The sequence below is a fragment of the Amblyomma mixtum genome, chromosome 8, assembly GCF_055824585.1.
Source record: "Amblyomma mixtum isolate Tamu chromosome 8, ASM5582458v1, whole genome shotgun sequence".
NCBI classification, from domain to species: domain Eukaryota; kingdom Metazoa; phylum Arthropoda; class Arachnida; order Ixodida; family Ixodidae; genus Amblyomma; species Amblyomma mixtum.
The window spans coordinates 86,937,705-86,964,424 of NC_143019.1; the positions used below are offsets into that span (position 1 = coordinate 86,937,705).

The window sequence follows — 26,720 nt, forward strand, 5'->3', positions numbered from 1 at the left end:
AAATCACTGACAATATTTACCGTTCCAGTCTTGGCAGAACGGATTTATTTCCAACCCCTTTACTACCAAAACATATAGGACAACCTCCTAGGACTTCCCGGACGACTTTCGCTGTTCGGTGTAGCTTCGATATCTCTTACGCGTCGTCTGTAGGGAAAGGAGAACACAGCATGGGTCAAGTTGCTAATGAGCTAACAAAGGCGCTTTACCAAGGGATTAACCACCTTCAAGACAATCCGTAGACATATCCGGGAACAATAATGAATATCTCTGAATTATGGGAGCGTGACTGCTGCCCTCTGGCAGAAAAGTACTGAGGTCGTGATAGTGATAGACCGGGAAACGAGTCGCTCGTGGCGAATGAGAAAATTGCGACACCCGTGGAGCTTCGATCAAAACTAAAAATGTGAACGCGACCAATGTTTACTGGAATAGCATACTATATGTGACCATTTATGACGTGACCATTTATATGTGACCATTTATGAAGTGAAAAAGTGATGATTATTCATGCGTTATCTTTGTATTGCCTTTTTTCAATGCCTCTTCCCGTTGTCCCCATAATTTTCGTTGTCCTTTTTGCATACATTAAATAGTGTTTATGCCTGGTCGACTGCTTTGTCTGCGGACACAACCCACTCCTGTAAAAATCCCTTAAACAGGGACTGGCAGTATTAATAAATAAAATAGATATGTAAATGCGAAGGACAGTTGTGATATTTATCTATGGTGTTCCTTACATTGTATAAAAGTGAGCCCCTTAATTCAATAAAAGAAAATTGCACGTCGCTTTTAAGGGTGCCTGCATAACGCTAAGCATGCGCTACGCTTTTCAATGTGCTCAACTCTGCTTCAGTGGCATACCGATGTGGCCCGAGTTTGCGCCTTTCTGAGCTTCCTTCCAACACGGCGCCTTGCAGACTGGAGGAGCACGCTGCCGAGGACAGCAGCATCAAACGCAGGCTCATGGTGGGATCCCTCTGCGTCCTCTTCCTCGCGGCAATCTTTTCCTACCTAATCCTCGACGCCCTCGGTGAGTTCGCCGCAGGCTATGTCTCTTATAATAATACCTTTATTTACGGGGCAAGCGAAAGGGAGGGAGGGGGGGGGGGGCGTATATGTGCCCACCTTGTTGAACAGTGCGCGCGCGGTTATTCCGTATGGAGAGGTAGTGCGCGGATCTTTGCGCTTAGTTCACAGCGCTTCTGCAGAGAACAATTCATTGCGACCCCTGCGCCAGAGCGATTACAGAGAATTTAATCGCCTTGCCATCTTCTTTCGTTGTCAAAGCGATGATCCGAGACCGAAAGACTTGCTGCCTTTACGGCATCATAAAGGTAGAATAAAGACTTGCAGGTTAGTTACCACAGTGTTACACGCAGTTCATGGGCAGCTGTTCGCGGTGAAGAACGTAATACTCTTTATCACTCTTTTTAAATTGGTACGTATTTATAAATTGTTATTTTCCTGTTCGTCTTCCTATCTTTAGCCGAAATTAAGCAGAAGAAATGGGCATAGGCAGGGCATGTAATTCGCAAGCAAGAATACCGTGGTCGATAAACGTAAATGGCTGGATTGCATGACAAGGCAAGCGTAGCTGGAGTCCACAGAAAGTCGGGTGGGCGGATGAGGTCAGGAGGTTTGCGGCGATAAGCTTGCCGCAGCATGTACACAGGAACTAGTTAAGTAGAAAAATATGGGTGGAGCCTTTGCCCATTCGTCGGTGTAGTGACGGTGACCACGTTTTCAAGCGAAAGCTTTACTAAGGAACCTCGTGTTTCGACCGCCGTGTGCCTAGTTTTAACCTTCAAATGACCTTGAGCTTCGAAAGCAAAGGAAAGGCTCATAACTGGCTCCCTGGGGCAGTGGACACTTCAGTCGCGCTTTAAGCCAGGAAACCAATGCAGCGGGGACTCGGAAAGCAAGGAAAGGCGCATAACTGCCCTCTTGAAACAGTGCACACCTCAGTCGTTCTTTAACCTATGCGGCGGTAGTGACAGATGTGCGCTGCATGCGCTAGCATTGACAGCGTTGTGCCAGAATCGCGGAACTGAAGCCATAGGCCGTCGGCGTTCATTGTGTTCATTGGCGTTGGCGTTGACAACGTTTTAGACTGCGATGGTTTTAAAGAAAGGAAGTGCGCATAAGTGGCTCCCTGGGTCAGTGTACGCCTGAATCACGTTTATAGGTACGTGGGGTGATGAGAGAGAGAGATGTGGGCTATACGCGTTAGCACTGACAACGTTGTGACAGACACGCGGCACTGCTGCAATAGGCCGCAGGGTGGCAGGTTTGGTGCGCTGCCTATCCAGTGTCTGCAACGCACTCAACGTTACAGACGCTAAGCCGATGCGCCATAGCTTTCGCTCTGCAACCAGGTTCAGCAGCAGTTGAACCGCAGATAATTTTTTATGCGAAGCATATTGCTAGAGCTACCACTCACACCGTCGGCGTGGGACCCCTAGACGTCACACCACGTGACACCGTGACGTCACACCACGTGACATCGGCTGAGAGAGGCGGCCTCCACCTCGCGCCGTCGCCGTGGGACCCCTAGCCGTCACGCCACGTGACACCGTGACGTCATCGTCACGATGCCATCGCACAGACGCCGGAATGTCCTCGAGCGGCATTCCCGCGCATTTCGAACGCGCGTTCACACTCGGTGTAGGTGAAACGCTCGCTCCACCGGGCAGGCAGACGCGGCTTCCGTGGCAATCCAGGCGCTCACCCAACGCGCGTCTCGGGGTTAGTCGGCGTTCCGCTGTAGCCATGCCGTTGTCTTCCCCCACGACGAAGGCTTCTAGTGGTTGTATTAAAATGACCAAGTAGGCAACCAAGGAAAGCCGTGTATTACCAAGCCTAGCCACCAATATGCTTCGCATCTGACTAGGCTTAACCTTAGCTAAGCCTCAGCCATAATTTTTTTTCCTCTTTAGTAAAGCTTATGTGACGTCAGTTCATTATCACCACTCAGGATGTCTCGTTGCAATGACGGTATGCATAGTGGCACTGCGTACTGACCAATTACCGTTATGCGGTGGTACTTCAACGGTAGCACCTCATAGCCCGAAGTTTTGTCTCAAAACCGACCATCCCCTGGGTGTACGACATTCTGCAGATTTGTGTTTCAGTTGCCAAATTAAGAGCGTGTTATACGAGTGCGGAAGCGCTAGTGCCCTAGGCGGGCTCTGTTGCAACCGACATTCTGGAAAGCTTGTGCGACGTCATGAGAATATACCCGCCACTGCGTCATCTGCGTTCCGGGATACAAACTTAGAGTCCATACGACTCTTGTTCCTTCGATGCATGATAGCAGTAGTATTCGTGCTTCATGCATGAGTGTACAATGAGCGTCAATATATAGCTCAGAAGTGAAAACAGTAGCTTCGGTTTGTTGAAAGGGGGAAATTGGCGATGTGCATGTACACAAACGCAGCTATACGGCTACCAAGAAAAGCTATGCACCTTCCTCAGAGTTTCTGAGGAAGCTGTATGGCTTTCCTTAGCAGCCGTATGGTTGTGCTTGGGTGGATGCCAATGAATAATTACGCCCCTATTACACAGTCTACTCCACCTTCGAGATTCCCCTGAATTTTTCACCAATTAGCGTGGCTTTGCGGCAGTAATCTTTAAAATATGCTTGAAAGAGGATGCTCGGAAACTGCAGAGACAAATATGGCTTAGTGCATTATTCAGCAAAAGCTGATCGGAGTTAGCGTGGTCTCCGTCAGGTAGGGTCGGTAAGGCGCGTGCGTGCGTACAGCGTGGACGGTAGCGTTGGCGTAGACATATTTACAGACAATTTACATATTCAGCGAGCCAACTTCACAAAAAAATAGCTGCCTGGCTTTGCTTTCCTATTTCGCCTGTCTTTTCCAGATGTCTATTTAGAGTATTCTGTTAACACGTCAGTGATGTAACGTTGCCAGGGCAGCTGATTACAAAAGAAACGAAACACATTACTCTTAAAATGACGTTCTTAAACTCTAATTTCTGGGAATTGTAATTAAAAGCATAGAATACAATGTGTAATAAAAAATTTGTGGGAGAAAATTCAGTGTCGCGGTCGTTTTAATAACTACGCCGCAAAACGTTGAACTCCATCAAAGTCTGTGTTGGCGAAATGAAAATACCTCACGCCTGTCTGACTCGCTGGAACAATTATCACAGGAACTGAACCTATTTTTCATGTTTCATGAAAATAAATAGGCAATCTCAGTAGCAAAATAAACCCGAAAAGTTGCCCTTTAACCATATGCAACCATGGGCCGTGAATTCTCTACACACCAATTTGAAGCCGAAAAAGCCAATAGGAAGCGATATTGTCTTCGCCTTAACAGGAGGTACTCGTCGTTTCCGAGCTGGCAACTGAGAAAAAGTGGATAAGTGTTATGAATAGTGCGTTCTTCAATAAAAAAAAATAGCTCAGTTTTTCCCACGAGACCCCGTGCTGTTCATAAATTGGTACCGAAGGTGGTGGTCGCCTGTTGCCGAAGTGAGCTATCCTGCATCTCGGAAGCCATACACTGTTCAGCGCGGCACGGTCGATATGGGGCTTCTAAATTTATATCTTAAATAAGGCTGCCACGCCGGTACAGTAAGGTACTCGGCCTTGATGCGTGCAAGCAAATAAGAAGGGACATAGTTTTCAACAGCATGGCTGGCTCGAGCTAGAAGTCTATTCAGGCTCCCTAGCAACAAAGAACCAACAGTCTAGCTCGCATACCGGACGTGGTCGCACAGCAAGTGACGTGGCGGCCAATCTGTTATCTGTTTTAAATCCGCCAAAGGAATGTTCAATAGCTCTACGTTTGATAGCTTCTCTAAGAAGCTCGCTCCTTGGCTGACGTTCACCACACAGCAGAAGACGAGTCGTAGATGCTGTCATCTACGCTGTTCGCATCAGTCTCGGTCGTGTGTATCGGTCCGAGCTCGTTCGTTTTGGCCCATAGAGACGGATTCATTCCCCTCATCGTGAACGGCTTTGGGCGCATTTTGCTGCCGTGCCCGAGCATGCGAACGTTTCTTTGGTGTGTCTATGAGGATGGAGCGCACAAAGGCTCTGGAAAACACAGGCACATCATCGGGCCGCATCACCAGTGCCTCTGAGCAGCAATGCGTGACTCATTTGGGTGTTTGCCTGTTATAAGCCTGGCTGGCAATCGTACGGCGGCGATGGTCAAATGGTTTCCAGAGTGAGCCAAGCAGGCTACTCTCTCCGCGCCGGCTTGACTTACATCCGAATCAGAGGACAGACATTTTATTTTTTACACTTGAAGGCACGCCTTCTCTTTTAATGTTCATTGTAATTACGTGGCCCAACAAAACAGCGAAGCCGTCTGCTGTTCATTATTCATGTTGATTATGTAAATACGCATCTGGGCACTTCATCCTGTTCTCCATTCACTCTACGTCCACAGGGTGCCCAAGAGTGCAGGGCAGTTTCATTCTTATTGGGTGTTTCGCGTAGCGATCACATTGAGGAGCTTTGCCTTTGCATTCAGACGACCTACTCGCGCTTCCTGCTCTTCGTGCCATGGAATTGTTTCTGTAAAATATCTGAATGCGAATTTTGTTTTAATTCGACCGCTGCGACCCGTTGTCGTGTCGTTTGTCTAACGAAGTAACGCGCTGATACGGTTAGAATTTGGTCTTAGCGACGCGGTGCGCTAAAAATTCCGAAAGAAGGAGATTAAGATTAACACGTTTCTCCGAGTAGCTGGCGGCTCCCGTCCTGGTCCGGAGCCCGGTCAGCACGAAGAAGATACGCCACCGCCTTACCAAGGGGGATACGGTCATCGCGACGGGCGGCGAACGCCTCCACCGCCACCTACCGAAGAGCCAGAGACGGCAGCTCCGAACAACAATACCGTGCCTTCCTCCAGTGAGCCTTTCATACCACCACCCAATGAAGTGCGAAACTACCGGGCGAAATACACACCAGAATTCACGAGGGATAATACGAGTAGTCCACTTGGTACTTCATCCTGGTGGCGCTTCTCAGCACATCCAATAGAAGGCGCTTAACTTGATCAGGTGGCAGAGATGAAGCAAGTCTAAAGATGGAGGCCAAGCCCAACTAAATGGACGCTAGATAGATTGAGAAGAAAACCATCAAAAATAAATTTAACGTGTAAGTTGCATGAACATGCAAGGAGCCATAGTGAGAGCGAAATTGTAATAAATAGGACAGCACTTAAGAACAAATAGTCGTATACGGTCTCTCCTAAGCACATCTGAGGGATCTAGGTGACCCATCGTTTATTGTAGGATGTGGGGATAGTCTATTGAGGGATATATATAGATTGTATTGGGAACGTAGTCTTTGAATTCTGTGAGCAGCGCAACCTAGTTATACGTAGTAACGTCTCAATGTGAAGAATAAATTACGTGGAAATCCCACAATATTCAGACGACCATTGGCCATTGCCTAAGGTCGCGGGAAATATATAGAAAGCTCGCAACTAGCCACGTAGCGGAAGAAGGGAATATAGTTTGCTAAGTGATCAAAAACGTAATAGCCTGCTGATAGGACCCCCGATCAAAAGGGGAATGCAAGAAATTGAGAAGGAAACCCCAAAAGGAACGGGATTTAAATGAGGTGCAAAATGCGTTAAAAGCAGCAGGCGCTGAGAAAGCAATATAGAACCCAATACAAGAGCGGTTTACAATCAGTTAGAACGACTCATCTGTCAAAAAAATGGAACAAATAAAAATGGCTAACCATTAGAACCTAAACAGGAAGGCGCCAAGCTTGTGGAATACGGAAATAAAGAGGCAATCGAACGATGACGCCTGGCTTCGGGAGAAAATAAAGGCAAAGGAGGCGCAGCTTTCTCCCGATGTATCAGACATAAAACGGGAATCTTGTCGACAAAACAAACCTCGAGCAGAAATCCTCGTCCATGGCAAAATAAAGCAGTCCACTGATCGCTGGACGGCTGAGGTTCGGTATGTAACTGAAGGTAAGGCTGAAAAATTCTGCAAATATGCATACAACATCTCTGGGTAAAGGCAACAGAGGAAGAAGGAACTGCTACAGTGTGCTGAAGGAAATTCTTTAGAGGGCGACGGCGCTTTGAAATACACTAAATTAGTCTTAACTAACGCATTTACGGTGGACTATTGGATAATCTACATGAGCGGAAATGCATCACAGACCAGTGTAATGAAAAGGAGCTACTAATTAAACAAACCTGACTGAAAGAAGGCAGAAGGCAATATATCTGAATGCACTACCGCAGGAATCGAGGAATTTTAAATCAACGTGATTGAAGAGCTTGGTTTAAGGAACAGGGAAACGCTGTTAAACACATTGCAAACGTCATCTCGAATAAGCAAATTCCGGACAGATAGCGACAAGGTAGAATCAACTTGGTCTATAATGAGAAACAAGATAGGGCCAGAGTAAAATCCTTCAGACCGGTTAGTATAACTGCTTTTACAGGCAGGCTGCCAATACAGGCAGAGAATTTAAAAACCAGACATGAAAAAAAGTAAGATACTGGGAGAACATCATAACGGGTTCAGAAGCGGCAGGCGCCTAGATTCGTGCTTAGGCGCCTGTTCGTACTTACACAGTGCATAGAAATAGCTAAGCCGGAAAACAGGCCTCGGTACTTAGCCTTCCTAGACATAACAACTTCGTACGACAATGCAGCAGGGAGCTCTTTTGGGCATGCTCAGCGATGAAGGTTTGGTCATAAGTTTTCATAATTTGTAAATCAAATGTACAAAGGTAATAAAGTTGAAATTGCATTCGAAGGGATAAGACCGTCAGCAGTCGAGGCAAACAAAAGACTTAGGGAGAGTTGAACGTTATCACCACTCCTGTTAACTGTTTACCAGATAAATATAAAAAAAAGGCTGCAAGGAAGTAATCTGCGTTTTATCTGTCGTACCAATTAGGTCTAATTGTCGCAGAGTAGATGTTGCCAGGTTTAATGTATGCTTGCAATATTGTACCCTGAGAAAATAGCCGCCAAGATTTACATACGTGGTTAACATTTGCGGAGGAGAAGGACATGTTGTGGGGTTTACTTTTTATTTTTATTTTTTATTGATTTACAAAACAGTGCGGACACTGAGTCCAGGCAGGGTGGGCGAACAAGTCAATCAAGCCACAAGGTTAGATATTAGGTATCTCTCCATTAGGTGAGATATTCACAGATTTAGAGCTTACAGTAAAAAAACAAGCATGATGTGCCCAGGCTGGCCGAGTACTTATATCGTGTGGTATGGGTAAGCGAAGGACAGATATACCGGATGTCTCAACGAGCACTTTCAAAAATTTTCAGAAATAGGCTTTTTGGGCTAAATTTATGGCTTTCGCAGCAGAGTATTACAAGTGTTGGCGGACAGCAGAAAAACGGTGAATCGCCTTTGGCAGTAAACTGATCAACTAATTTTTAATAATTACCTTTTTAGGCGCCTAGTTGCAATTAGGGACTTGTACCTAATTGCAAGTTTTTATAATTTCACAAACGCGATTACCCTCACCGCTGCGGCTCGACTAAGTTTTTCTGCATCGTTCGAAAATACTTGCGATTTTGGAAGCATGCAAGAAAAGCAACCCTTTCAGGGCACGTAACTAGTCGAAAAAGGCAAATTTTGTCGAGCCACAGCGCCAAGGGCAATCGCGTTTTTTGAAATTCTAAAAACTGGTTTGCCTGTTACTAACGACTGGTTATAAAGTAAAGTGAAGTAAGAAAGCAATTATTTAGCATAAAACATGTAATAGAAGCACACAACTTCAGGGACCCAACAAAATTTGTTTCAGGGTCCCAACCACTATAAGCTGATACGTATGATGTAGACGACAGCAACAACTAACGCAACTCTATTTGCAACCATGCGTCTAGCTCTAATAGTAAAACAGCTAATTTGTAGAATTTAGTTGACCAGCTTAGTACTTTAGATGATTCACCGGTTTTCTACTGTCTGCCAGGCCTGGAAATACCATACTGCAAAACCGGTAATTTTACTCTAAGGATAATTTTTTTTATTTTTAAAGTATTCGCTGAAACACCCGGTGCATGGGAAAAGACGAAAACGCTACCTGGGAGAAAGGGTGAAGCGATGCGTAGGTACGATGTACTGACAGCTATATGGAAAGAAATTATGGTGTCAGGGCTTTAACCAAGGAATTTAACCAAGATAGTCACACATCGCTGTTGTTATCTTGTCCCTCTGTTGTCCCTCTGTCTTCTCCTTTGTCCTGTTGTCTTCTTCTTTCCTTGTCCCTCGTCTCAGCGCTGTTTTTTTTTCCTAGCACTAAGTACCAACTAGCTCAACTCTCCGCTTTATTGATAGTCACACATGTGGCGTTCGCGGTGAATCCATTATAAATCCATAGAAATAAAAGAACATGTACAGTAACGTTGCAGTATCGATCCAAACGTGGATAGAGACACAATTCCTCTCATGAGGCCCTAAGGTTAGAGATAAAAAGAATGTAGTACGGTTTTAGCGCAGTTAAGCTAAGTGGCCGTACTCTAGCATGTGTTTAGCCTGGTTGGCTCAAGATTTTGCTTTGCTGGGTCGTCGGCACGTCTGGCAGCGATTTTACCCTCAGGTTAAGCTCTTATTGTGGTTAAGCTCATCTGATCTGCTCGCGCTGCCGTGGGTATGGAACCCTTTCACGGCAATATTTATTTTATTTCTGCATGGCCTGTTGCCATGCCACGTTTTTCAAGGCCACCCTCCAATTGGCTACACCAGGCGTGGCGCTCCTCCGAACTTACCCGAGCTTACTCGAGTTACTCCGAGGCTTGACACAAGATTCTTGGTTGGGACCGCTTCAAGTAGTGGTTTATATAGTGGGAATGAATCTTCGGTAGGCACGCATTGCGTGCCGACGTGTGCTTGAAGAATGTAAGAAGAGATAAAGCATCTTATAATGGCTCGTCGGTGAGCGGAGAGAATTCCAGAGGGCGAGACCGAAGCAACGCTGAGCCCACTACGTCAGCCTTGGAATGGTTTGCATCGCTCAGCGCTTCGCGCGCAGTAACCAATTGATGCTGAAAGGCGCCGGCATCTGTGTTGGTTTCGCCCAGGTATATAAATGCTCGTGTGAAAAGGGTGCAAAAGAAGCACTCAAAACCTTATTTATTTGCGCAATACTGTGAGCTTTAAGCAATCTAAGCATGGGTGAAATACAAAGCAAAGCACTGGTATCCAGGGCTATGATAGCACCATGTTGTTTCATAATGCCATCGTGTGCGGAAAAAAAAAATGAAAACTTGAAAGCATCTGTTCGCGCAAAGTAGAGGTAATGACTGACGGTGATGGTGCCGAGTGTATCATGTTGCAAAGATTGACAGGCATGGTGCAGGATCAATTGCAAATGCATGGTTACTGAGCGGGATAAGAAATTGAAGCTGGAATTTTCTTATAACTTCTAACTGTGGAATTTCATTAGTTTTCATCAGGTCAGTTCTGAAATCGGACTGTGGGATTTTATAATAAAAAACCTTACTGCTTTTATCTGAATTTCTTCAAATTTATCTCATTGGTTCCTTCCTAAGCGAGCATGCTCGAAATCCGGGCTAATCAGTGATAGGTGAGCAAGAAGCCTAACGCTGCTTGGTGGTTGTTGAAGTTTATGCCTGAGGAAGAATGGTTTAGCCAAGGCGAAACGAGATATATTTTTAATATGACGTTTCTAAGGTAAACGACTGGTGAGTGTCTAGCCTAAGTACTTACAATTAGTGACTTCCATCAATGGCACTTGGCCTAACTGTTACGTGAAATAGAGAGGGGAAATTCTTTCGTAAGCAATGCGTAGGTAGGCGTTAATAGCTATCCTCCAGTTACGGCAGCGTCTCAGTATGTTATTCAATTATGTGTTAAGGTGAGCTTGACCGCTGGTGGAAGTCATTTGCCGCTACTCAAAGCAGCGGTCAACAAACAGGCGTATTTGCACACCATCGGACATTGTGTTTACAACATCACTGATATAAATCAAAGAAAGAACAGAGAGAGGACGCCGCCCAGCGGTACGCAAGAAGTGGAAAAAAATGCAGGAAAGGCTCCCCGGGCGAATTGAAGGATTGACGGGTATTTTACCACTCCCCGTCCGATGAAAGCATTTGCGCCAAGCCCTCCTAGATCAGGCGCCCACGTGAACCGCATGCAAGAATGTCACCATCCCTCTGCAGTGCACATAAATAACTCTCTCTGAGGTGAACTGGAACGCTGTTGCTCACGCCTCACTTTTCCTATGAAGCCGCTTTGCCCTTACGCTGTACCGTATGCAGATGTGGAGGAAAAATTTTGGTTACGCATCTGAGACTAAAATGCTATCCTACTGAGGGTAAGAAATGGACTTCAGTAAAACGGCAAGTTGAGCTAGTCGATACATCTTGAGAAAGAAACAGCGCAGGAACAGGGACACAAGAAAAGAAGACGACGGAACAGGCACTGACTAGCAACTGAAGGTTTATTGCACGAAACACGAAAAAATATACCCTACAAAAAACCAGGAGCACGCATGATCGACGCCAACAACACTGATACGATGTTACAATCAACCATGATCTTCAAGAAACGATATCTCACAGTCATGAACGAGGACGAAAAAATTTCCAGTCATTGCAAGCGACGCTAAACTTTGAAGGTAGTCGCACTATTATATTTTTCACACGTCTTCTTTTAGCGCATGAACACTCTGAAGCCACTAAAGCGATGTATGTGCTCAATAAAGACCTAAATAAAGGCTGCGAAGTGCGCTCTCAATGGGCTTTCCGAGTTTTTTGGCATTAAAGGCAACGCTTCGATCACAGAGACAGTGGAACTTGGCGACAGTCGCGATTCGCCATAACTCGAAAATACTACATCCGCATGACTCCGTCGCTCTATTAGCGACCAAGCCCACATCTTCCCCTGATTTATTTGATTGGGGCTACAGTTTTTAGACCTACGGGTCAAAAAAATAAAGAGAAGCCTCTAGCGCATCTGCTTTTTTCTTTCTACCTGGTACGCGTTCACAACAGGGCCAAAACATAGGTCTGCCGGTGGCGTCTTCAGCGTCATGCTTGCTTTTCATAGTCAGGTGTATAAAGAAATCTTCGTGAACCCTTGTAGCGTGCTCGCTCACTACGAAGGGCATGGTGGACGCCAGCTCCCGTAGCAAAAATGCCTCCTGCGACTGGGCTGGCATTAAGAGCCTATCAGGTGCTGGCAGGTCTATCTTAGCTCGTCATATTTGTGCGTTTAATATAGGACATCCTGACTTAGTTTAGCATTTGTAGTGCCCGAAGAAAGCAGGAACTCTTTTTCCAAACACGTTAGGTAAACAATTGCAAAGTATCGGATGAACGCCTGCATGGCCAGTGTGGACGATTCCTCGCTTCAGTCAAGCCCTTTCTTGTGCAAAATATATCTTACATCGTTCTGCGGCGCTTAGTGCATGGCTTGTCTTTACGAGCGGTCAATAGATCCGCCTAAAGCATTATTGTTTAAATAGACCTACGCCAAAGTTTGTTCATCATTAACTGACTATGCGCCTACTTTGCAAAGATACTGGTGAACAGCGCAAAAAAGGCGGGACAACGACAAGATAAGCGCTGGCACTTAACAACAAGGAATTAGCATACATTACTTCCCATGTGACATAGTTTTTGATTTTCACGACCCTTTTCAACAGCGCTTGTCTTGCCGTTGTCCCGCCTTTTTCGCGCTGTTCACCAGTATGAATGCATACCAACTTGCCCAGATCTCAGCTTTACTACTTTGCAAAGGTAGCGAGTAGGTATTGTTGCTGCTTAGGCCATAACCCGCACAGACGCTGCGTCCTCGTTTGCGGACTGCATCAGAACCCGGTCAAATCCATCTATGCAACGCATAAAAGTAGCTTATGTCACGTGATATGTTGCGCTTACATTGGTAGTTTATGTACAGAAATATATCTAGCCATTAATGAGAAATAAACGCAGAAAATGTTTTACAAATTTCACTCCGGGGTCTTTACAGTCACTCTGTTATGGCTGCGAATATTGTGTGTTTATTTTTAATCTCTAGAAGGAACATGCTCAACACAATCTCTAGAAGAAACATGCTCAAAAAACAAAGAACGGAAACATATTTTCATTTACTTGAAATGTGTGCACGAGCCATCTAAAGAGTCTAAAATGCGCAGATTTGCTGCGCCTTCAGTTTACATAGACGGTACACATGAAAATAAGTACAGCCGAGATAGTAAAAGAATCTAGACACAACGTGCCCTTAGAGGACCCGACAGAATAATCGTTGAATTGTTATTGTTTAAAATAAATATTGAGGAGGACAAAAATTTTCCTTTCCCATGTTGGAACGCTCCTTGCAAAACACCCGGATATTTGCGTTGTTTACGAATAATGCTTTACTTGACGTACTAGTTGTGGGTTAGTTGCCCTTTCAAGTAACCACAGCTTCGTCTACGCAGTTATTTAGCCGTATAGCCTTTATTGGATTGTTTTTAAGTCAGCCGACACAGTGGTTGTCTTGCAGTTTTATATTCATTGAAGGCGTTAGCCAACCACGGACAGCCATATGCGCCGAAGAGTGGTTTGAATCACCGCCATAAGAAGGCGTGGACAGCCGCTAACAGCCAAAACCTCCACTTTCTATAGAACTTCAGGCCCATGTTTTTAAGGCTGAGGGAATCAGTAGAAGCACTCTGTGCTAATTTCTACTCAAGCCCAAAATAAACACTTCAGCGCTTATACTAAAAATATAACGAAATATCATAGTGTAACCGAAGAAGCGAGGAATAAAGAAAACAACTGTACGATCGAATAACTGCATACTATTTGAAAACGGATAACATATACCTGGAAAGCTTCTAAACCTCTGAGCAGACATTCTGAGAACCTCAACTTTATCAAAGACGTAATATGGTACCAACACTAAGCTACCAGAAGACAGGATCACCGTAATCAGCATCATTAGCCTGACTACTCCCACTGCAAGATAAAGGCCTCTCCTATACCTCTCCATTAACCCGGTCCTTCCCAGCAAACCTCTTACTCTCATCCGCCCATCAAATTTTCTGCCAGCCCCTGCTCTGCTTGCCTTCTCTTGGAATCCGGTCCGTTACCCTTAATGACCATCGGTTACCTTGCCTTTGCGTTACATGCACTGAGCAAGTATAAGACAGCAATTCCGCCACTGGTTCTACGTCATTTTTGAATTTCCCGCCCTTCATCACTGACTTAAACGACGCCGCGCACCGCGTTCAGTTTTGCTAATTGGCTGTAGACTGGGGCGTGGCGTCGCGTCAGCCAATGGCGAAAGGCGAGACATTCACAAAAGGAATTGTGGTTCCCGGTGGAATCATTATATATTACACCATCCCTGCGCAAGCCCATTCCTTCTTCTTGATTTTGAATAGGACGTCGTTAATCCGTGCAGTTTCCTTGACCCATTCTGCTTTCTTTTCTCTTAACGTTAGACCTGTAATATTTCTTTCCGTTTCTCCCTGGTTTGTACTTAAGTTCCACCTTTTTCGTTAGCCCCCACATTCTCCCCATAGGTCAATACTGATAAGGTACATCAGTTATCTACTATTCCATTGAGGGATATTGGTAAACTCTCATTCATGATCTGAGAGCCCCTGCGAAATGCGCTACACCCCATTCGTATTTTTCTAGTTATATCGCTGTCATAGCCTCAATCGCTTTGGGACGTTAAACCCCAATAAACCAAACCAACCTTATGAGGCGAGAAGCCGCTCATCGATATAATTGCTGACTGAATGGAAACGACGTTCACTGGAGTCATCCAGGCATTCAGGCTGTAATTTCCTTCGAGCCACTTTACCCAGGAAAATATCGTTGATCGAACTATGCCTGATAACCCTGAAAGGCGAATTTCTATCCAGGATGTTTCAGATAAAAGAAGAAAGGGCTTTAAAAACTTTAAAGACTTTAAAGAAGACAATTCCTTTTACGAGTGATATAACCTTTGTGTGGTTCGGAGTCTGCTGGCGCAGTCACAAATATTTCTACACCCTACCTGTTTAGAATAATATTTAGGGTGAATTCCCTAAGCTTTGAGCATTTTGCTTCGGAAATAGTGGTACTGAGCCATGTTGGCTTTCGGGCAGGTTGCGCCAGCAGCTGCTTCTCTTGTAATCTTGCTCTCAGTCCCTTCGCCTATTTATTTTTGCTATAAAAGGCAGTCGTATTGTCGCAGGTGCCGGCGTCTATTTATAAATTTTCTATCCATTGCAGCAGCGAAGTCAGATGACGACCACCCGCGGACGCGTACTACTACTACTGAGAAGGAGGAAGAACAGACGGAGGTCTGTTCCACCGCATAGCCTTCGCCGACCACCGCATAGCCTTCGAGGAGGTGTGCGTCTTGGCAGTGGAGCCAAACCTGTTCAAGAGGCGACATGTGGAGTCATGCCACATCCGGCTCGCGAAGGCTGCGATGAATAGGACTCCAGGAACGCTCCCCTCCACGTACGTTATTAGACTACGCCACGTGCTAACAAAGGGAGAGGGAAAGCAGAATCCCGCTGCTGCTGGCACACTTTAGCCACCCCTGAAAAAGGGACCGAGTTGTTCCCGGAACGTTGGGCAGAATTAAAATATTGATTGGCGCCAGTTTTTTCTCTCAAATATATTTGTTCTATTCTTAAGGGTTGAAAACTTCGACTCGGTAGTAGTCTGACGTTGTTTCTCCTTGCTTCATTCTGAGCATCCCAAGCTTGTTGTGCATCGCAGACTCGAGCAGCACGAGGCCAAGGAGACCAGTATCAAGAAGCGGCTCATCGTGGGTGCCATCTGCGTCCTCTTCATTGCGGGAATCTTTTCCTACCTGATTATCGACTCTCTCGGTGAGTGCCATGCGGTTTCTGTTGGCGAAAAGTCCCGAAGTTTCTCTCCCATTATAGCTATCACTTTATCAGGGACGTTGTGCGGACTTCTTGGGACCAGAGGACTTCGTTCTTTTTCAGCATGCTATAACATCACCAGAAAACTTGGTGCTATTACGTCCTTATGCGTACGGTCTTAATAAATAGCAAAAATTAACTCTTCCGAAGTCCGCCTTAGGTGAAAATAAATGCAGCCAGGAGAAGAGACAACCATGGGACAAGAGACAATCGCTGAACTTCCACTAAACGCTTTATTTGGCACTCACAGGTGCCATAAACCTTTATAAGGTATAAAGGTGTGCGCTAAATAAGGCGTCTAGTGGAAGTTTAGCGCTTTTGCTTCGTTCCATCGTTTTGCACTGTGGACCTCATGTGAATTACCCAAAATACCGAGCCATCACCCTTCTATGGTTCGCGAGGTTCTACGCCGAATTGTACCAGAAAATTTAGGCAGAAAGGCCTAGTTAGTTTTCAATCCAAATGCTTCGTTGTTTCCTGCATGGAACAAAGGCAGCGAAACATTCGCGACCATTTATGTGATATCCACTACACTCTACAGCAATAAATTCGGAACTGCGAAGAGCTGCTTTTTTCAATCTGGTTATTCGCACCTTTTAGGGCGCGTCGGATGCTCCGTAAGGCAGACGTTTTGAAAAAGTCTCGGCCGGATGAGTAGGGCCAATTCAGCGGCATTTCTTCAGCCTTGCAGACAGGTTCGGGTTTCCTTGTATCGACAGGGTCTGTCCGACTACGCCGCCGTATGCGACGGACGCGAAGACAATAGCACTTGTCTTGTTTCCCTTTTCGCTGTTTTTTCCTTAACGTTCCAATGGAGACTCTTCAAATCAGTAACTGACTAGCTTAATTAAGCTATTCAGCCGACCAGAGTAAGGAGATGGGGGGCTTGTTATGACACGTTTCATGGAAGCCAATAGTCATGGAAACCAAGGGACGCTTAGGGGCATTTTTTTTTTCATTTACCAGCTGCAAAAAAAAAGATATTCTTTTATGGGTTTCAGGCTTTCCGTAACTCTTGGCTTCATTACGATTCTTTGCAGTACGAACCTTTGTAGTGTTAGTTCACGCTCCAAGCCACTGGCACGCTGCTTTATCATTTTCTTGTGACGCGAGATGCGACCAGACTTATCTCCAATAATCGCTGCCATGCTCAACTGCTTGCACTTTATTCCTTGTTCTTTCTTTCGCGCCTTATCTCGATGATTCCTTGCGAGTTTTGATGTGAGTGTGGATGGGATTCTATACGACGACCGCCGTGTCGATCAGTTCTTTGTGGGCGCAAGTTAGCCCACACTCTGTTTTGGCTGGTTATAAGAAATCTCGGACTGCTTCGAACTAGTGCCGCAATAATCTTGTAGGACAATGGTGAGCCGGTATGGTCGGTATGGATCCCTATTGAAAAAAAAATTGGCTGTTGTTTAGCTCTGGTTAAACCTCGAGTGACGCGGTAGCTACAGCTGGCCGAGTGGAACTCGCCGAGTCGAATTGCGCAGTCTTTCGCCGCTGTGTTTCACTGGACGTTCAGTCTTCATCTTCGTCCCTGCACATGGATTCACAGTTTTCCTTTCCTCAAATTCATTTTTTTCATTACGGCCCCTCTTTCTGTTTCTTCTTTCACTCCCACTTCCTTACAAACGGTTGACGGGTGTCCACCGAGATATGCGAGGCAGTTACTACGTAATTTCCTTTCCTCAAATGCAATTTTCTTTTTCTTCATTACGGTCCCTCTTCCTGTTTCTTTCGCTCCCACTTCCTCCCTTCCTGTACGGTGCGGTTCAGGTGTCCACCGATATGACAGAGAATTACTGCGTCATTAATTAGCGAGCTACAGGCCATGACTACGCTTAGCCTTCAATGTGGTTAAGCGATGTAATAGTAGTAGTAGTAAAAACATTTATTTTTATTTTTTCAAAAGGAAGAGTTAGGGAGTAGGGGGATGGGGATAGATAGATGTGGAGCTACAGTGGTCGGTCTTCCCTAGTCCAGGATACCGTTGGCCTCCGCCGCTGCCTTGGCCCTCGTCACCAGCATAAGCTGTGTGCTCGGGTCGGAGTCAGCCAGGAGAGCCTCCCACTGCTCTAGACTAGGGCTATTTACCTTTGGTAGTAAAGGGCTTTTTTCGCAGCCCCAGGTGGCGTGGTACGTTGTGGCGTAGCCCCCACACCACACGCACTCTTGCGCGTATCTGTTCGGCCACATTTTGTGATACATGGCTCTGCTTGGGTAGGTGTCTGTTTGTAGTCGTCTGAGCGTGGTGGCCTGCTCTCTGTCGAGGATATCCGCCGGAGCCGAGTACTTCATACCCGGCAGAAGCGATGTAACACTACTGATGATTTACTTGGGGAATCTCTGACGTCATCAAACGGATGGCGGGTGTCCACGGAGATGTGAGACAGTTACTGCGTAATATCCTTTCCTCAAATTCATTTTCTTCATTACTGCCCTTCTTTTTGTTTTTTCTTTCACTCCCACTTCCTCCCTTCCCCTACAAACGGATAACGGGTGTCCACATCCGTGCCCACCCAGATATGCGAGACAGTTACAGCTTAATTTCCTTTCCTTCAATACAATTATTTTCTTTATTACGGCCCCTCTTTCTCTTTCTTCTTTCACTCCCACTTCCTTCCTTTCTGTACGGTGCGGTTCAGGTGTCCACCGCGGCGGTTGCTAAGCAGCGATGTGGGGGGAAACGCTTATTTGCTCTATTTTACAATGTTTATTTTGCGGCTTCGGATGGAGTCTTCCATCTCATCATCAGGGTCCGTTCCCCTAGTCCAGGGCTCCGCTGAAGGTAGCTGCTCTGCGTGCACGCCTCAGTAGTCCTTGCTGGACTTTCAGGACGTCGGTGGATAGCATCCTCTCCCACTGTTCCACACTCGGCTCAACATCGGTGCAACCACGGCGAAAGTGCGACCGTGCTGAAGAGGCAAAGCAGCTGGCGTAGCTACAGTAGTATAGCTGTCGCTACAAAACAGCGCAGGAAACGAGACGAATAATGTTTGTGTCGCCTCATTTTTATGCGAAGCATACTACTTTAGCTACCACTTCAGCCCTTCACCGTGGTTGTGCGCCTCCAAATCACGTGATACATGACGTCACACCACGTGACACGATGAAGTCACGACAGTAGAGAAACGGGGGCCCACCTCGCGCCGTCGCTGTGGTTGTGCGCCTCCAAATCACGTGATTCATGACGTCACACCACGTGACACGATGACGTCACGACAGTGGAGAAACGGGGGCCCACCTCGCGCCGTCGCTGTGGTTGTGCGCCTCGAAATCACGTGATACATGACGTCACACCACGTGACACGATGACGTCACGACAGTGGAGAAACGGGGGCCCACCTCCTCACGCCGTCGCTGTGGTTGTGCGCCTCCAAATTACGCGACACGATGACGCTTCGCATTCTCCAGGCTTAACCAAGTTAAGCCTCAGCCATTTTTTTTCGTCCCGTTTTATCCACTGGTGTTTCTCCAATATCCTTGCGGCTGATAGTGTTTAAAAGGCAAAAGTCCCCATATTTAAGATGATTAATCATACAGTTTACGGATTACAGTTTCCAATGGCTCTCAGTGGTCTCCTACGGATTTCTATGGCTGCGGTGTCTTGATACCTGGCTTAATATTTAATGCAATTTAATGTTTAAACAATGGCAGTGAACGAATTCTGAAAAAAACTTGGAACCTTTTTGGGTGAAAAAACGAGATATTTTAATTATTTACACCTGCAATCGCTGCTTTTTATTGTCTTCATATAGAACTGGAACTGTGCTTTCCATTCCTCAGTACTGTGATTGTCACAAAAAAAATGGTCCAAAATTCACATTTCAAAAACAGCGCTCGCCTAAATCACGTATAGGGTCCCAGGTAAAAAAACCAGTACGCCTACACGCACGAATACGTCGCACCGAGCTCCACACCGAAGCCCTGCATGTTATAGGGTGGTTCCAGCGGAAAAGTTTTTCTTTCTCTTGAGTGTGATCAGTTCTGTGTACTGGAAATACTGAGTGTACTAGTCGAACAGACTTTTGTAGCTGTAGCATTAAAAGCCCCACGTGGCCAAGATACGCCATCGGTCATAAATTTCATCCACTGGCTGGAGGAGATGACGTCACGAAAACTGACGTGACGCTACTTCCAGGGGCTCCATCAACTCTCCAAACGCTGTCGCATCGCAATCGCACAGTGGAATCCCTGTGAAGGCGCTCTGTTTATTCATACTGCCAACTCACGCTCCCAGGACTGTTAGCCGTTCATTCAGCAATCCGTGCGAAACAACTCAGAATAAATCATTTTCTCCAGCGGTATTAGTGGCTAGCAGGGTGTGTTGCTGGGCAAGTTGGTTTGACATCCTGAACATGTTCCTTGTTGGCTTGCATCGCATCTTTTTAGGCCGTGTTTGTTCGGTTGGCTTTCATCGCATGCTTTTAGACTATCAATTCTTCCTCCATTTCAACCACCCTTTCGGTTCATTCCTTTTTAGTGCGTCTTCACACCGTCTTCAGAGATTGTAATGTCTTTCGCATCGTTGCCTTTTACATTTTATCTTTTTTATCTTTTTATCTCTGTCATCACCAAGCTGCACAGGACTCCTTGGCGCGTGTATCTCCCTTTTTTCACCAGGTGTTGTTATTATGTCTTTCCCCTTGCCCCCTTCACTGCCTATCTTTGCTGTTTGTGTCATCAGGGGTGTACCTGGCACCTGGCCGACCAGAATGACTGAATCCTTCTTGGGTTTTTGTTTTTTGTTTTTTTTTGTTGTTTTTCTTCTGCACTGTGTGGGTCAACACGCGCCTGCGCGCTTACCCTGTTTTCTTTGGTTATATTGTTAGTTGCCTTGACTTGCGCATGTGCCTTACAATCACGGGTTTTTGGGTACGATATAAAACGTGCGGATCGCCCTCCTTCCAAATAAAAGTTGTTAGTTCAGCGCCCTGTGTGTGTCGTCTCTCCTTTGTCCCTCGTCTGCCAGCGCTGCATGTTCAGGATAGTGGCTAGCAGCCGAGTGGCTTGTCTATCTGAGGTATATGCTCCCTAAGGCAAAACTTCGTCTTGTCTTTCGGGGCTCTAAATTCAGGGAAGAAGTAAACAAAAAACTTTTCTCTCAACAGCCGGATTCTCCCATCCGGGCCCGAGGACCAATGACCCCGATTATGACTGGCCACCGCCTTCACATGACGGCTACCATATACCAAACCGCAGACGGACTACGCCAGCCCCGCCTACCGACGAGCCAGACACGTCAACTCCGAACAACGATACCGTTCCTTCCACGAGTGAGTCCGTCCAATCACCGGCAACTGAAAGCCATACTAGCGAGCTTTCATACACTTGACAGAGATCTGTACCTCTAGCCGTCACGGTCGTCACTCCTGCTTGGTTTTTCTGCGCTTCACTGGTGTCTACACGGAAGGCCACATAGATTGATCATTGATATATTAGTGCAGAGTGAGAGGTCGAACTCTAGTACTGACAATATGCCGACGATCACTGCGGTAAGCCTCGTCTCGTGCAAAAATTTATTCACGATGATCCTGTGGTGCATAGGCCATTGGTTGCCTCTGCGACGGGGAAATGGTTATCCAGCAGTTTTACTCTTTACTTTGGCCTACGCAAAATGGGTTCTTGCAGAGAGCGTGCCCGCAAGTTGCAGCTGTAGCGACTGGTCATTATAACTGCTTGAAAATTAACTCCTTTACAAGCTGCGTCCACGTGAATGGCCACGACATTAACACTATCAAATCGTTGTATACAACCCGCAATATTCACAGATGTGGAGATTGTTAAGTGCGTTGAAATTATAAAAAAAGAATACCTATAAAACACATAAAAAATGGCACGCCAAATGATAGGTAAAATTGTTTTAAAATCAAAACCTCTGTGTATTAAGGTAGGGGGCATGATCCTAGTTGAATATGTATTAGCTTTTTGGAAAATGTTCAATTAAAACATGCTTTGGAAGTAAGGAAACAAAAGGAGTTGCCGTTTACGTGTTTAGCATGTATTAACGCTTGCTCGTGGCCAGAAGCTGTTATTTGATGTCGTAATAAGCTCAGGTGGGAGAAGTCAAAAGTATTAAAACTCTAGATTTGGAGGGGGTGCTGAGTCACGGCGTGGTATTATTGGGAGCGCATGGAATTTCGGCAATTTATCCCCGGGAAAGTTGACAACTTTGCTGTGCAACCGTGGTGCTTCAACAAACTTATAAAAATTTGGAAATCTCCCCCTCACTGTCACGAGATATTAAATGTTGGCCGGAACTGATAATAGTCTACTATACTTGTACGAGGGGGGATCCTAATAGTTATTCTTTGTTCGCGTTTACTAACTTCTTTTGAGACATGCTGATGCAAAAAATGTCATGGGAGATATGATCATATATTTAGTGACAAACGGCGGACGGAAGCTGGAGATGCTTGTTACCGCGTGCCCTTAAGCCTCAAGCTTTAGCTCTGCCACAGCCACGAATAACTGGTTGAAAATACTAACGAGAAGGCTGGTATCTTGTCATTGGCTTATTATAGCCTAATGTTTGTGTAGAAGATATTAGCTGACATAATTGCTGACTGAATCAGTAAAGCAGTAAAAATCAATAACCCCCCGCAAACAATTTACTTTCATTAGGGTATTTCCCCTTCACTATATTTAGAATATTATGTCTTGAAGACACTCGTTAAGGAAGGAAGGAAGGAAGGAAGGAAGGAAGGAAGGAAGGAAGGAAGGAAGGAAGGAAGGAAGGAAGGAAGGAAGGAAAAACTTTATTTTACTCTAGTCCTTTTTCCTGCGGTTTGGGAGCATCTTCAGAGACGTTTTCTCCTTGATTTTACCCCCAGGAGTCTTCTCTGTCGAAGTCGTCCGCCTCTAATCAGTGGTCGGTTGCCCTCAGTCCAGGGCTCCGCTGGCCACTGCCGCCCGTTGAGCTCGCTGTACCAGACCTTCTTGGTCTTCACAGCGGTCGCTGGACAGCAGAGTCTCCCACTGCTCCGCACTCGGGTTTTGTATTTTGGGGACCACGTCTATCTTTTGGCAGGCCCATGTGATGTGATAGAGAGTAGGTTTTCCGTCGCACCAGGGACATTTGTCCGCGTATATGGTAGGGTGCATTTTGTTTAGTATATGTAGGTTTGGGAAAGAGCCTGTTTGTAATTGTCTCCAAGTGACAGCTTCCTCTCTGCTGAGAGATTTGTGCGGTGGGGGATACCGCAATCTTCTGCCTCTGTAGTTTTGTAGTATCGCCGAGTAATCCCTGGGTGCTGGCGCGAGTTCCGCGGGCTCATCGGATGCTCGGAAAGTAATGTATCCTCGAGCTATCCTGTCGGCCTCTTGGTTCCCTGCCACCCCCGTGTGCCCCGGTACCCACACAATTTTGTGTGGGATCTTGTCGCTTTGTTCTTCCTGGTTTTTAATTCTGTCGCTCGCTGCGAGGAGTATACGGAGCGCGTGACGACCTATCCTGCCATTCATGTAATTTCGGCAGGCTGTTTGAGAGTCGGTGAGTATTGTTAGCGACCGCCCGGTTCTATAGCCCTCCGCCACCGCTAGAGCAACGGCTACTTCCTCGGACTCTGCAGCTGTGCAGCCTCGGAGAGACGCGCTGGTCATTTCGCGTAAAGACGAATCGACCACCGCCGCCACAGCGATTTTGGTGTCTCCTCCTGTCCAAGACGCGTCTGCATACACGGTCGTGGCTTGAGGAGCGTATGTTCTTTCGATGAAGTCGGCCCTCGCTTCTCTTCTGCCTCGATGGAGGTTGGGATCCATGTTTTTTGGTATTGGCGCTACCTTGAGGGTCTTGCGAAGCTCGTCGGGGATCGTTGCCGTCCTCGTCATTTCTCGCATCTGCTCACGGTATCCGAGCCTCTGCAGGAGCGCTCTTCCAGTCGTTGTCTGCAACAGCCTGAGTTTTTGCGACTCAAGCTGCGCCTCTCGTAGCTCCTCAAAGGTGTTATGTAATCCCAGGGCCATGAGTTTTTCGGTTGACGTGTTGCGCGGAAGTCGGAGCGCTGTCTTATACGCTTTGCGTAGCAGGGCATCCGCTTGTTGTATTTCGTTTTTGTTGAGGCACTGGTAGGGTAGGCTGTACGTGATTCTACTAACTACAAGGCTTCTGACTAGTTTGAGTGTGTCCTCTTCACGCATGCCATGTCGCCTGTTGGTGATGCGGGTGATCATGCGTGAGACTTGTAGTGTTGTTGCTTTGAGCAGGGTAAAAGTGTGAGTACTGCGCTGGTTGGATTGAACCCACATGCCTAAAATTCTTATTGTTGTCTTTTCGGGGATGGGTGTCCCGTCAAGGTAGACGTTGAGTTTTAGGTCCTCGTTGGTTGGGACGGTCCGGTTTTGCTTGCCTCTCCAGACTCTCAGCAGTTCCGATTTCTCGGTCGAGCATGCGAGTCCTCTTTCTGCGAGGTATTGCTCTACACAAGAGGCCGCTTGCTGTAGCCTTTCTTCCTTCTCTCCGAGACAACCCGTGTTTGTCCAGACTGTTATATCGTCAGCATACATTGCATGCCTGATGCCTTCGATGTTCTCTAGTTTTCGAGCTAGGCCTATCATAGCTATGTTGAAAAGTAAGGGGGAGATAACTGACCCTTGGGGTGTTCTCTTATTTGGAGTGCGAATTTTGTCCGATCGAAGGTCTCCTATGCCGATGGTGGCAGTTCTGTCGGACAGGAAGGCTTTGACGAAGCCGTGGATTCTGCGCCCGCAATCCAGCTTGTCTAGGCCCGTAAGGATCGCTTCGTGGCTGACGTTATCGAATGCCCCTTTGATGTCCAGGGCCATTATGACATTTTCTCCCGTCCGAGGTAAGTTTCGCAGGACATCTTCTTGTATTTGGAGGAGAACGTCCTGCGTCGAGAGCTTCGCTCTGAAGCCGAACATGGTATGTGGTACACAGTCGTTGTCTTCCATGTAATTTTGCAGTCTTAAAGTTACCACCCGTTCGTAAAGTTTGCCAAGGCACGACGTGAGTGATATGGGCCTGAGGTTTTCAATTTGTAGCTTTTTACCAGGTTTAGGTATCATTATTACTTCGGCGTGTTTCCAATCTTCGGGAACCGTCTCCGCCTCCCAATGTTTGCTAAGAAAGCTGACGAGCTCTTGTATGAGGTCGTCGCTCAGGTTGCGGATTAGGGCGTTGTCGATTCTGTCCGCTCCGGCTGCCGTGTTTCTGGTGGTGTTTCTTATGGCCGCGTAAACCTCTTCCACAGTTATGGGGCGGTCGAGTTTCTCGTTTTCGGCTCCTCGATACGTTCCTTGGTATCGCGGGGGGTTGTGATCGCCGAAACATTTTTCCCGTGCCTTCTCCAGTAGGGTGATGTCTGATCCCTCGAAGGAGTGGATGAACCTGTGGATGGCTTTATTGTTTTCTGATTTTATTTTGGTCGGATCGATTAGTGCTCTTAAGAGATTCCAGGTTCTGGCCGTGCCTAGAGTTCCCCTAAGCGAGTCGCTGAGTTGGTCCCAATTTTGTTTCGCGAGTTGCATCGCATATTCTTCCGCCTTTGCCGTAATTTCTGCTATCTTTAGTTTTAGTTTCCAGTTGTGTTTTTGCTTCCGCCATCTTTTGGTGAGACTGCGTCTCGCTTCCCATAGTCTGAGGAGGTGGGCGTCTACTTCAGGCGTTGCTGTCGTTCTCCTTAGACTTTTTGTGCATCGTTGTCGCGTTTCTCTCAGCATGCCGCTCCATTCCTCCAGTGATTGGATACCGCCTTCAGATTTGTTGCAAGCCCCGCGAAACGCGTTCCAGTCAGTGATTTTCGCCTGTCCAATCTGGCGTCTTATGGTGTCGGATGCTATTCGTGTCCGGAGGATAAAGTGATCGCTGCCTAGATTTTCCATCATGTTTTCCCACTGTGACTCCCTGCTCTTCCTTACGAAGGTGAGGTCCGGGCATGTGTCCGTGCTCACGCTATTTCCGATTCTCGTGGGGGTCGCAGGATCTGTGATTAGACTGCAGCCAAAGTACTCCGCTACTTCCACTAATGTTCTTCCCTTGATGTCTTGTTTCTGGTATCCCCAACTCCTGTCCATGGCGTTGAAATCTCCTACGATGATGAGTGCATTTTTTTTGGCCAGCTTGTGCGCTCCATAGAACAGTTCGAAGAGTTTGGCTTTTCTTTGTCTCGGCGGGCTGTACACGTTAAGTAAGAACGTGCTGCTTCCCTGTCGCTTTTTCGGAATAATTTCAACAAGCGCGTGCTCGATGTCGGTGTCGGCGATGGTATCGTGCCTGATGGCGGTAATGGTTTTGCTGACTAGGACGGCCGCTTTACCTTCGTTTTGACTCTCGTAAACCTCGTACCCTTGTAAGGTCGGCTTGATTCCAGTCTCTTGGAGCGCAATTACATCAGGAGGTGTCAGTTGTGTGTTTATATATTGTTTTAAAAGGGCCTGCTTTTTGCGGTAGCCTCTGCAGTTCCATTGCAGAACATATCGAGCGCATATGCCGAGCGTCCAAGTATGAAGAAGACAGAGCTTTGAAGACGAAACAAATTTCTTCGAAATTAAAACGAACTGATCATGCCTGGTAGATGCTCGATGGAGTCGCTAACATTCTCATCACTCTCTCTAGTTAACGCGTTCATCTGGACCAATTAGCAAACTTTTGAACATCAGTTTTAGGCAGGTTGGTCGTGCAGTCGCTACGCATTTAATGAGGTCTTTTGTCCCATTGGGTAGTTACTTTTTGCCACAAAATGTGTGAACACTTTTCAGGTGTTGTAACCCTTTCGCCTTCTTTTCTTCTATTGCAGCAATGAAGGAAAACGACGACCAGCGGGGAGAACGTACAACGCAGAAGGAAGTGGTCGTCCGCCCGCAGAGCGAATGA

General features: G+C 46.5%; 1 protein-coding gene across 1 annotated transcript; it reads left to right on the forward strand.

The window, feature by feature from the left end:
* Positions 1–966: 966 nt before the first annotated feature.
* On the forward strand, positions 967–26,720 carry LOC149333347 (uncharacterized). The gene is made up of 5 exons (XM_089557708.1): positions 967–1,033; positions 5,723–5,887; positions 15,216–15,286; positions 15,688–15,826; positions 26,644–26,720. Exons 1-5 carry the CDS (start codon positions 967–969, stop codon positions 26,718–26,720), a joined length of 519 nt encoding a protein of 172 aa, XP_089413834.1.